We start from the raw sequence: 12,468 nt of genomic DNA, 5'->3' as shown, positions 1-12,468 counted from the left end.
AGAGACCAGAGCCATCCATCCCAAGAGCTTGCGGCTTCTGAGACTCCCAGCCTGAGGAGGGGTCTTAAGACTCCCTCCCCTCCCCCACCCGGGTGAAGGCCCCTCCCAGGAGGCGGGGCTTTCCTGGCGGCCTGAAGGTCGGAGGGGGCGCAGCTGGGAGAGCTCAAGGGGCAGGCCTGCACCTCCTCTCACCACAGACCCCAGTCTGAGGAAGCGGGCCTGGAGAGAGCTCGGACCTCAGTGTCCACACTTGCTCAGTGTGTGATCTCTCCGAGCCTAGTTTCCCATCTGCCAAGGGGTCTGTCTGCCCACCTTGCAGCTCAAAGTGGGCTGTGGGGCCGCTGTAGACTCAAGTGCGTGCAAAGGCCCCGGGCAGTCAGCAGGTGCTTCCTCGAGATCCTCTGAAACGAGTGTGCACACGAATCACCTGCGGTCTTGTTAAGAGGCAAATTCTAATTCATCGCACCTGGGTGGAGCCAGGATTCCACAATATTCACAGGCTCCGGGGGGTCAGGTGCTGCTGGTCCGGACCATACTTTGAGCAGACACCACGTCTCCGACCTAAGACACGGTCAGCTAAGATGGCAGAGTACAGGGAACTGTCCTTTCTGGAAAATGCACATTCACGAACGTCACACCTCGAATTGCAAATGTGAACCTGCTCACTCCTGACACCCAGCTTCGAGTCCCCCCCCCGAGAGCGTGTCACAACCCAGTGCTTCTGACTCAGTGGGTCTGGGAATCTGCATTTCTAACCAGCTTCCCGGTGATGCGGGCAGAGCTGGTCCAGGGACCACCTCTTGAGGACTGCGGCTTGAAGTTAAACATCTCCAAGGCCCTGGAGCCTCACCCAATCAGTCCTTATCTGACAGACACCAGATCAGCGCCGAGGGCTTCTTCTCCGTGTGGTCACCAGCAGACTGACTGTACCTTTGCTGGCCCCGCACAGAGCATGTTCAGTAAGCACGGGGCCCGCCAAGTGACCAGCCTGTTAGCACGGACCTCAAAAGGGACCTGGGATGGTGGCCCGGGAGTGCACAGCTGGACCACATCTCGAGCAGCACTCGCTGCCACCAGCTGAGCAGTGCTGGGAGCCTGGCCCCGCAGCTGGTGCCAGGCATCTCACTGAGCCCTCACATCAAATCCCGAGGGGGTGCTGGCAGGGCCACGCTCCCCGAAGACTCCAGTGGGTAACCCCTCCTGCCTCGTCCAGCTCCTGAGGACTCCAGGCTCCATCTTCACATGCCACCTCCCCAGGATGATCTCATCTCCAGATCCTTACCTTCACTGCACCTGCAGAGACCCCTTTTCCACATCCACGGCTCTAGGGCACACTATTCAGCACCCTGCTCCCCATGTATCTGGGGTCTGAGTGTGTTCTCAGTCATTCTGTCGGACAGTCATTCGACAAACACTGACTCAGAGCGAATCGGAGGTGAAAGAGGTCTCCACTCTGGAGGAAGGGGCGACCTGTGAGGAGATCAGGACCAAACAAATAGGCACGGTCCAAAGGGAGGAGTGACCACAAGGCTCCAGGAGCAGGGGCATCTGGAGGAGCTCCCGGGAAGAAGGTGACAAGTCTGTGCACCCTTGGTGAAGGGAGGAGGGGAGGCATTCAGGGGAGTGGGGAGTCCCCATGAAGGTTCAGCTGGGGGTCCCGGGAAGGCCTCTGTGTTCTGCTGTCCCCCAGGGTAGGGACCCAGATCAGGCACCTGGGAAAGGCCTTTCTTGCTGTAGGAGACATTGAAACCCCACCTCCTCCTTCTGGAGGTTTTCCAGGAACCCAGTGAGGTCATCGGCCCCCCGAGGAGGGTGGTGGGCACCTGGGGAAGGTAGGTGGAGCTGGGCAGCAGCCCAGGCAACTGGAGGGCAGAGAGCAAGCCCAGCTCAAGCCTCAAAAGCTGCACAGCTCTGACCGGCTCCCCTCACGTCCTCCCCAAGGCAGTGAGAGGAGATCAAGAGCCTCACCAGCGGCTGGCTTTGTACTTCTTAATCTGGGCTCTGGAGCCTGGGGCACCTCAAGGTCCCTGCCTGGACACCTCATTAGCTGCCCATTAACGTGCATGACTTAGAAATTGGCCACTGGGCTGTGAAATTCCACTCAGTGAGGAAAACCTCTTAGTTCTGAGAGGCTTTGATATGCACCCCCTGCCAGCCTCCCAGGGCCTCCCAGGGCTGAGTGACCTTTCCAGCTGGGCTGCTGTGGAGAGGCGCCCGGGGGGCCCCATCCTTGCGGGCGGGCGGCTGGCTCGGGTGGGGTGCACACTGGCACCTCGGAGCACCAGGCAGGTGGTGGCTCAGCCCAGTGCCCCCACGCGGGAGCCGTCCCCCTTCTGCGTCATCCCAAAAGGGGAGCACCTGTCATCAACTGACCTTGTCAGACCATCCATGACCCTGTCATTCTTCTCCAGGGTCCAGCTCCTTTCCTTCTCCACACAGTATGGGTCACCTGATAGGTTCAGAACTGCAGGGAGAAAGACCTCACTTGTTATCCTGGACCTTGGTGCTCATACCCCTTAGAAAGTTCTGGAAGGTGGATGAGGGCAGGTCCCAGGTCCCCTCGTGCACTGGCTCTGCAGTCTGGGTCTGGGCCTTGCTGGGACCACCTGGGAAATGGGATCACAACAGCTCCCACCCCACAGGGACGTTGGGAGGACTCAGGAGAATGTGCTCTCGGCACAGAAGTGAGCAGTAGGTGTCATTGGGAATAGTGCATGTCAAATTCCATTACTGGCATTTATGTGTCTTTCCCTCGGTCTGATTCTGAGCTTCTGGAAGAACGTTCTCAACACTGGCTGCCCAAGGAACTCTTCTAGAGGAACCAGAGCCGGACTCACCCTCAGAGCTTCGGTGACCGTGTTCTGGGGCGGGCATCCGGATCGCCACAAAGCCCCCCCAGAGCTGCTAAGGTGATGTGTAGGAGGAGCACTGTTCTTTGCAGGAAGGGACCCTGCCTCACTGTGCCCCTGGGCCCACGCCCCCCCCCCATTACCCTCGGCATTTGCCCCAGGCCTCGGGCAGCTTAACAGAAGCCAGCTGGGCTGAACCAGCCGCGGAAGCAGAGAAGCCTCAGCTCTTCAGGCGCCAGGAGCCGGTGGCCTGTCATGGGCAGGTCCACCCGCAGCAGCTAACCACGGACCCGCAGTTCTCTTGCGCAAATGCACCACAGCTTGGGGACAGAAGGACCCAGCGTGCTCGGCGGACTGACAGCTCGTGAAGATGTCCTCATCCCGATCCCAGACCTGTGAACGCGTGAATGGACACAGCAAAAGGGACTCTGCCAATGACAATTAGGGACCTTGAGATGGTGCGAGTGTCCTACCTGGGCCGGCTGGGCCCTCAGTATCACCCCAGCGCCCTGACCACAGGGACACAGGAAAGGTCAGAGGTCAGGGGGGAGAAGGTGGGGTCAGGACTTTGGAGGTGGGGAGGGGCCGGGAGCCGAGGAACGCAGGCCCCTCTAGAGGCTGGGAAAGGCGGGAAGCTGGTTCTCCCCGGGAGCCTCGGGAGGGAGCCAGCGCCACCCACACCTGATTTCAGCCCAGAGGCTGATTTTGGCTTTCCAACCGCCAGAACTATAGGAGACTAAATGTGTTTTCAGCCCCAACTTCACAGAAACTTGCCACAGTGGCAACAGGAAACGGATTCACCCAATACCCTGGGTTCTGACGCTCGGGCCTCTCAGAAAGGCTGGAGGTCCGGGACCCCCACCCACCCGCCTCCGCCCCACGCTCAGGGCAGGGGCTGGGCCTCTGGGTGACACACGGCCCAAGGGCATAGGCCGTGCCAAGTGCTGCTGTCCACCCCCTCCAATGAGGGGCTGGTGCCCCAAATTAGGACCCGGAACCCAGCTGTGGGTGAAGGGAGGGCACTGCACCCTCGCAGCCAAAGGAGGGGGGTGCTGTTTCAGCGGCCAGACAGCAGGCTGATGGCAGGGCAGTAAGGACGGCGCCTGGCCCCTGACCCCTGGGCCCCTCTGCCTCTCCCTGCCCCCACGCCTGGTACAAGAACCCCCTGGGGAGGTGTGGGGGTTTGGGTGGTAAATCACGTAAAATCCACCATCTGAGCCCCTGAAAAGCATAGTCCTGTGGCAGACTGCATTCACAATGTTGTGCAAGCACCGCCACCACAGAGTTCCAGAACATTCCATCCCCCAAAGGAAAGCCCTGTGCCCATCAGCAGTCGCTACCTGCCCCCACCAGCACACTAGCCAGTTGTCTGTCCCTGCGGCCGCCTGTCCCGGACATTTCACAAACACACGATCACATGCTCTGTGGCCTTTTGTGTCTGGCTTCCTTCACTCAGCAGGACGTTGTCAAGGTTCAGGAATCAGTACTTCATCCTTTAGTGGCTGAAAAATGTCTCGGTGTCAGGATGTGCCACTTTCTGCTCATCCGCTCATCTGCTGACACACACATTTGGGTTGTTTTCAGCTTTTGGCCATTGTGAATAGTGTGGCTGTGAAAGGTCATGTACAGATTTTGCTCAAACACCTGTTTTCAATTCTTTTGGGTCTACGCCTAGCAGTGGAATAGCTGGGTTGTACGGCGGTTGTTTATGGGGAGCTTGTAAAACAGATTTCAAAGCTCCTCCCGAGGAGCCTATGACTGCAAGTCCGGGGCCAGGCCCAGGAATGTGTATTTCTCAGCGACTCACCTGCAGTACCCTGTGTCACCAGCAAATGAAACCAAGATCTATGTGTTCATATCCACATATCCGGGTAATACAAACCGTTTAAATAAAAAAAAAAATCAAAAATCTTACTATTTCTCTGGAAACTTCTATTTCATCTACATACGAGTCCCCGACTCCATTTTACGTCCAGCAAATCTAAATCTAAGTAGCACCCCCATTATTACCAGTAAGTGGGCATCCTTCCTGCCACGGGAAAAGGGGAAGCAGCCTGGCCTCAAGGGGCCCAGGCCAGACCTGGGCTGGAATGCTGGTCTCACCTTGGTTTTCTCACCTGGGAAGGGGCAGTGAGAGCATCACAGGTGGCTGAGACGCCCAGGTGGCTTCCTGCACGCAAGACCCAGGCCAACGCCAGGAGGGTGATGGGCACTCTGCAGACGCAGTGCATCCGCTCACTGCTGGGGCAGTGCCCTCAGACCCACCGTGCATGGGGCCCCCTCCTGTGGGGGCACACAGGACGGACACACGCACGTGCAAGAAGACCTCAGACCCTCGTGTCCCCTAAGGTGGGGCTGAGGGTGGCGATGGGGCACCCAGCGTCCCTGTTTCCAGCTCACCTCCACAGCACCTTCGAGGTTCCTGCAGACAGGACCCCTGCCTGGCTCCTGAGAGCACGGTCAGGGATGAGCCCTGGGGCCCAACCGCCATGCCCAGCCTGCTCCCTCAGATGTATCTGTGGTTGTGGTGGGCTGACTTTTTTTTTTTTTTTTTTTTTAAAGATGCAGGTGCTCTCTGGGATGATGGGAGTTCACACCAGGGCAACAAAGGATCCCCGACAAGCAGGGAGTTGGTCCAGCCTGGGTGCAGCCATCACATGCATCTGTCACCATGGAACGATCTATCACTGACAACAGCTGACACAAGGCAGCACGGCTCGGTGAGCAGGGCCCCCAGCAGGAAGCAGCCGGGCTGGAACTGGAGCCTGAGGCTACAGCCGGGGTGCAGTCCAACACCTGTGCCTGGATGACGACATCCCCTTCATACGTCCCAGGTGGACCCTGGGCATCCCAGTGCAACCACCAACAAGGGCTCTTTTAGGGGAGGACATCTGTTTTCCAGACCCCGTTATCAACTGGTTCTCCCCAGAGACCTTGTCCCCTTTCCAGGGAAGCACTCCCCACGGAAGAACTCTCTCAGCTCAGCCTCACCCACTCCTCCGTCCCCTCCCGTCCTCCTATGGCTCTGTCCAAGGCCTCCATGTCCAGTCATCCTCCTAGTGTGTCACTGTCCCAAAAGTGAGGCGTACAGGCTCCGTTCCAATCCTGCCTGCACCAGTGGTGTGGTTCTGGGCCAAGTACCAGGCCCCCGGCCATGCACAGAGACTCAACGCACACAGTCTACTTAGCGCGGTCAGCCCAGCACACAGCTCCTGAGAGTACCCCTCTGGCTAGAAGACAGGAAAGGATCCACCTTCTTTTTTACACGTTACACCTCTATTAACGCAGCGCTTTTTGGCAGGCACATCACAGAACAGGCTGCCAGCTCCTGGGCACATCCCCATCCACACCCAGGGCTCCAGGATGGCTAGGAAGCTGCCCCGTACTCAGAGGCCCACTAGAGTCTTCACATGGTCGCTACTGAACTTCACCTTGCTACATCATCCCCCATGCAGTTTCCCTTCATGGAGCTGCGGTAACCACGGGTCCCTAAAAATCCAACTACTTGCTAACAACTCTTCCGTTCTTGTCCTGTCCCAACTATGCGACCCTACGGACCCTACGCCCGAACCTAAACCATACATGTGTGTGCCCCGGCTAGCCCAGTCCACCCTGTCTACGACAGGAGAGCCAGTCCCGAAGGCAAGGGACAACCGTGGACGCCGACCTCGAAGGCCAGGTGAGGGACCTTCCCAGCAGGCAAGAACAGGAGACACTCCCAGGTCCAAGTTCCATCTTTCGGGGAGGAGATGTCCAAGTCTGCAGAGAGACAGGCGCACCCACGGCCTTCAGCTGGCAGGAAGACTCTGGGGTCTAGAATTTCGTTCCACAACCACATGGCCTACGGTGTTAGGGAGACTTTACAACAGAGACGGAGAGAGAGTGTAAGTCACAAAAAATGTCTCTAATTCAGTCATTTGCCAACATACTCCAGGTTTCAGGCTTCTCTGGAACAACCTAAAGATGTGCTGTCCCTGAGACAAGGCCTGGGCATTCCAGTCAGTCCCAGCTCCCACAACCTGCTGTCTTACTCCAAGGCCGTGTCCTCATTCCCGGGACCTGCCTGTGCACGAGGACAGGCTGTGACCCCGGCTTCCACGGTGCCGAGCAACAGGACAGGCAGCAGGACCAGAAGGCCCCATAACAACGCACAAGCCCCTGGTTCTGCCACACTGTCGCTACCCTCGGACCCCCGGCTCACCCTCGGACCGCAGGGCTACCGAACGCTTACGTCCTCCAGGCTGCTTGGGGTGAGAGAGCTTTGTGGGAACCCAAGAGATGCCTGCAACACCCTGAAGCCGCAGCAGAGTGCAGGGAGGAGCCGCAAGGTCACCAGTGTGGGGCGCCTGGGTGGCTCAGTTGGTTAAGCGACTGCCTTCGGCTCAGGTCATGATCCCAGAGTCCCGGGATCGAGTCCCGCATCGGGCTCCCTCCTTGGCAGGGAGTCTGCTTCGTCCTCTGACCCTATCCCCTCTCATGTGTTCTCTCTCTCTCATTCTCTCTCTCTCAAATAAATAAATAAAATCTTTAAAAAAAAAAAAAAAAAAGGTCACCAGTGTGACCGCCACGGATGTCCTGTCGCAGGGAGAGGTGAACCTTAGTGACGTCCCCTCATCCCGTGGCCTGGGCCTTTCTGGTCCCAGGACCTCAGCAGCACCCTGATCGGCCTCTGCCCCTCCGGTCAGTCTGTCCTCACCTGTGACGTGAAGGCTCAGGTCAGCCGGTTGGCATACGGAAACAGACTGGACAGGCAAGGCTTAAGTATTAACGGGCTCCCCGGATTAGGTCATGGTTTCCTACGAATGGCACCTGGCAGATAAAAACGGCCTTCGTCAAAATTAAGGCACTTTCATGCTTCAAAGGAGACAATCAGGAAAGTGAAAAGACAACCAACAGAACGAGAAAACACATTTGCAAGTCACATACCTGATAAGGGACCTGGACCTGGAATACAAAAAGAGCTCTTACAACTCCGTGATAAACAAAACCCAATTACAAACTGAATCCGAACAGACAAGTCTCCAAAGAAGACGTACAGATGGCCCACAAACGCCTGAAAAGATGTTCAACATCATTCATCTTTAGGAAAATGCAAACCCCAACCACAATGAAGACACCACTCAACAGCCATGTTGTGCTAGAAGGATGCACACTCACGGACCTGGGGGAGGACATGGAGAGCCGGGGACCCTCATGCCCGGCCGCTGGGAATACAAAATGGCGTGTTCGCTTTGGACAAGAAAGCTTGGCAGTTCCTCAGAAAGGTAAACAGGGGTGCTCTAAGATCTTACTTCTGGGTATTTACACCCAACAGAGATGAAAACTGATGTCCACACACAAACCTGTACGCAAATACTCTTAGCATCAGTAATCCTAAGAGCCAAAAAGTAGAACAGTCCCGACGTCCCCCGACTGAGGAATGGATATACCAAGTGAGCCCATCCACACGCCTCACTGTTGCCCGGGCCATGAAAAGGCATGACGTCCTGGTCATGCTACCACACGAGTGCGTCTTACAAACATGCTAAGGGGAAACAATGGGCCACGTATCGCATGATTCCACGTTCATGCAATGTGTGGGCCAGGTACATCCCCGTACAGGAGGGGTTCTCATGGGCTTGGAGGGAAGGACTAGAATGGCGACAGAAATCAACTGGTAGCGACAGTGTGGCATTTGTTTTGGGGGGCTAATGACAATGTTCTGGAATCACAAGGGTGACGATTACACAACCTTGGGAATATACTAAAAACCACTGAATTGGACACGTCAGAGAATTTTACAGTATGTGAGTTAGAGCTCAAACAACCCCCCCTAACCCCCCCTGCCCCCACCCAGCAGGCTGACTAGGAACCCATTCCAGCAGGTCATCAGGGAGAAATGGGGCAGGCGGAAGAAGAGCCTGCAGGTCATCAGGGAGAAACGGGGCAGGCGGAAGAAGAGCCTGTTACACCCTTCTTTTCAGCTTCATACAGATAATGCATATTTATTGAAAATTCTCTTCACCGACAATGGTGAAATCAAGACCCCAAATTACAAAACATGATGGCAGTTGATACTTATAAAAATAAAGCGAAGGTCTATGTTTCACAGATCTGTGCAAGTTTCCTTCAAATCTCAGTCTGTCCTTTCATCAAAAAGGAGATCACGGAATCTGTTATTCCTCATGATGTCATAGTAAAAAAAACCGCATTCCACTGACAAAAAAAATAGCTTTGCTTCCAAATAGCAAAAGTCTTTAAAGTGACTTTTCCCAACAATAAATATAGAAAATAGCCTTTGAGGAGCACAGTTCAGCTTGGTCAGGGCTTCCGCTGGTGTATCTCGGCGCACCCCTCGGGTCAGGAGCCCCCAGCCAGCCTGCCCGGGCCCCTCCGGGTGCATGCCGTGGCCGCGGGAGGTCTCCCCGGAGGCTGATCCGCGAGCGAGCCCCTCCCGCAGGTCCCTGCAAGGCCCAATGAAGACAGACTCTATGCCACTGCAGCTGGAGACCTGAGCCCTCTCCAGTGGGGCTGCCCCGGGAAACCGCCAGCGCCGCCCGCCCCTCATGGCCGTCCTCGAAGGCTCTCTTTGGCTCTCACGGTCAGCTGGTCTGGTGTCACACGGAAGGGGTCTTTGGTGGGTGAGCCTGCTGCATGAGCTGGGGGCGCTTCACCCTGGGCTTCCTGCGCTTCGGCCTGCTTCTGGCCTTGTTGATCTGTACCACAAAGAAGGCCAGGACCACCATGGCTCCCAGGAAGGCAAACACGGGGATGGTCTGGCCCACCTCCTGGTTGTAGCGGCCGGGCATGATCCCTGCAAGAGCACAGCAAGGGTCAGGGGCAGCAGAGCTCTTCGGCCACAGCCTCTGCCTCGGAGGCCAACGCGGCAGAAACAAATGCTAGCGAACTGCATCAGCGAGGCTCAAAGGGCAGACATCATCTGAAACCTGAGGTGAAGTGACCCGGGCCATCCGTAGAGAACAAACGAGAGATTCTCGGGTAAGCAGCCTCGGGAGTGAGGGTGGGAGGGGTGTCTTGAGGTGAGGTTTTTGCTCCTTCCACTCCCTATGCCACCTCAGACGGAGTCCACGACTGGCCCTTCCTCCGTCACAGACAACCTACAACAGGGGTGCCTAGAGCTGCTTTCGGTTTCCCTAAGTGCATCGCAAGACAGAGGAGTCTGGACACTGGGAAGGAAAGGAGGTGCTGGGGTCAGAGCAGCTGAGTGGGAGGACGAGGAGGGAGGCCGGGCAGGGAGTAAGGATGACTGGCCATGCCCCACCCTCCTGGGAAAGCCTTCCACAGATGGGACATGTGGTCACAAGTTAAGAGTGGCAGCTGGCGGACCCCTGGTCCCAGAACTAACCATCATCGGTACACCCCATGAGTACAGGCAAGGCCCTCAGGAGCTTGGCATCACCGCACAAAGTTCCCAGGGTTGGAACACATGGGCCATGGCACGCCAGTTCCAGGAACCAGGGATCCCACAGGGAGCTGTAACCTCTTGGAAGAGCAAAGGGATCTCCAGAGAGAAACTGCTGCCCACACCTTGCTGGAATAACTGGGTATCAGTTGTTCCAGGTAAGGGAGAACCTGTCCCAAATGGTCTCGTCAGGCTGAAAGCCACTGCCTGTGGGGGGGACATTTTATGTCATTTGGGGTGAGGGGACACAATCAGATCAGCTGAGGGGCACAGACCCGCTTTCAATGGAGTATCCCAACCTAGTAAAGTCCCATCCCAGGTGGGCCAGAACAGAGAATCTGTGGAGACCTCTGGGCTGAGGGTTTAGGGGCCAGGGTGGCTCAACCACTGGCTGGGACCAAAACCAGCAGATGACAGGCGTTCCCAGGGATGCACCATACATGTCTGCTTGCAGAACTTTGACAAGAGTGTGCAAATTACTCTACTGGAAGAATTTTAAGTGTAACGCCTGGCTATCCTGAAAGAACTTCAAATTCGAAGATCACGGTACAATGTTCTGAAGGGAACACGGTGTGTTAATCTCTGAGACCCACTTCTGGCCTTGTTGATTCGTACCACAAAGAAAGCCTAGACCAGATGCTCCCAGGAGGGCAAAGACAGGTACATCTGGCCCACCCTGCAGGGGACTGGGGGTACCGGAACAAACAGAGTAGGGTTGAGCACACTGAAACACCTACGAACTGACCTCCAGGCATGTCCCAGGCACCGCTCTCTCCGGGAGACAACGGTCTCACTTGAGGGCGGTTCGATCGAAAGTTGGGCAATACCACTTTGTCCAGGTCGATGGAGAGCAGCTTCTGATGTTTCCAAAGATTACTTCACGAAAATGGATTAAAACAAAATAAAAATAAGCAATTGTACTAGCTAATGATGTTTAGCCAATACCTAAGAAATAAAAAGTAATTTAAGGAGAAAGGTGAAGTGACGTCCCAGTGACACCTACCTAAGCCCAACAGCATAGCAACACTAGTGACAGCTTCGAGGTCCCAAGACAGAAATGTCAAATCAAGTCCATACGCGTGCGATAGGAGTATTCTGAGGAGGGGCCAGTTCTACTGGGCTCCTAACAGGCCCCACAGAGCCTGCTTCTGCTTAAACTGGACAGGCTGCCAAGCAGTGGGAGAGGAAAGCACACATTAAGCTCTGAAAGGAGCCTGAGCACAGGAACTGAAGCCAGGGCTCAGGGACCCGGGCCGGCAGGAAGGTGCGTGCACGTCTCTGCCATGAGGTACCACGGCCGGCCAAGCCTGCCTTCTGATGAACGTGGACCAAGGCGGCCTAGGAGGCTCCACGGGTGCCGGGAACCAGACATCCTCTCTGTCCTCAAGGACGCCACCACGAGGACGGAGGATGAGGCACACACGAAGAGGGGAGCAATCGAGAGGAGCAAACCATGGGAATGAGCATCAGCCCTGCCTGCTGGGCCAGGACGGGGAAGAAAGAACGGTAGTAGCACCGCTATTCTCGTTCCTGATTCTGAGACCCCAGCGTTTCAGGATCATACCTGAAGAACAGAGAAGCTGACATGCTTCACAGGGCAGCGAACAGCTTGGCCGGGGGGGGGGGGGGGGGGGCTAGATTAGGGCCGAGTGCAATCAGGCCATCTGAAGACTGCTCTGGCCGACTCGGGGGAAAGGAATACAGTGTGTTTGCTGATTACTTCTGGAAGCGGCCGGCTTGTCTTGTACTTTGGCCAACTGAGGCAAAGAGACTCCGTTCTCTGGGCACCTGGGGTGAAGGGGCACCGGGCGACCCCGGGTCTGGGAAGGGCCCTTTCTGTGCAGGAAGGAGAGAAACTACTCTCGCCTACTTGCAGCTGGGCAGCTGCTTGGAAAACGCTGGTGAGCCCGACACTGTCCTGCCTCACGGGGGTGGGACTTTTAAGTTGCAGGTTTCATCATCTGAAAATTAAACTGACAAGGTGAAGTTACGGAATCAAGGCCAGATAAGCTTTATGACCCTGCAGCTGAATAGATGCAGGCTGTGCTTGAATTCTGACGCGAGATCCTGCTCTGGAATTTAATTATCTGGCGATGGCACTTTCTAGTTGAACAATCGTGGAAAACGGCACACTGCGTCGTAGTCTGAAAAATTCATGACACTCCCAACGGAAGGACGGAGGGGCCACCTTGCCCACAGGTTCCTCTCGGGTGTGAC

At 56.2% G+C, this 12,468-nt stretch overlaps 1 protein-coding gene across 6 annotated transcripts in view; it reads right to left on the bottom strand.

Annotated features, from left to right (window-relative positions):
- Positions 1 to 8,805: 8,805 nt before the first annotated feature.
- MBTPS1 (membrane bound transcription factor peptidase, site 1) overlaps positions 8,806 to 12,468 on the bottom strand; it is a 52,815-nt gene continuing 49,152 nt past the window's right edge. For all 6 annotated transcript variants that reach the window (XM_035024694.1, XM_035024693.1, XM_035024695.1 and 3 more), the window contains 2 exons: positions 10,997 to 11,127; positions 8,806 to 9,642 (listed from right to left, as the gene is read on the bottom strand). In XM_035024694.1, the coding sequence (XP_034880585.1) occupies positions 9,446 to 9,642; positions 10,997 to 11,127 (328 nt within the window). In that variant the 3' untranslated portion in view covers positions 8,806 to 9,445. The remainder of the gene's footprint in view (positions 9,643 to 10,996; positions 11,128 to 12,468) is intronic.

Source organism: Mirounga leonina, unplaced genomic scaffold, assembly GCF_011800145.1.
Source record: "Mirounga leonina isolate KUSES-001 unplaced genomic scaffold, KU_Mleo_1.0 Mir_180, whole genome shotgun sequence".
Lineage (NCBI taxonomy): Eukaryota > Metazoa > Chordata > Mammalia > Carnivora > Phocidae > Mirounga > Mirounga leonina.
This window is presented reverse-complemented; position numbering and strand designations above follow the sequence as displayed.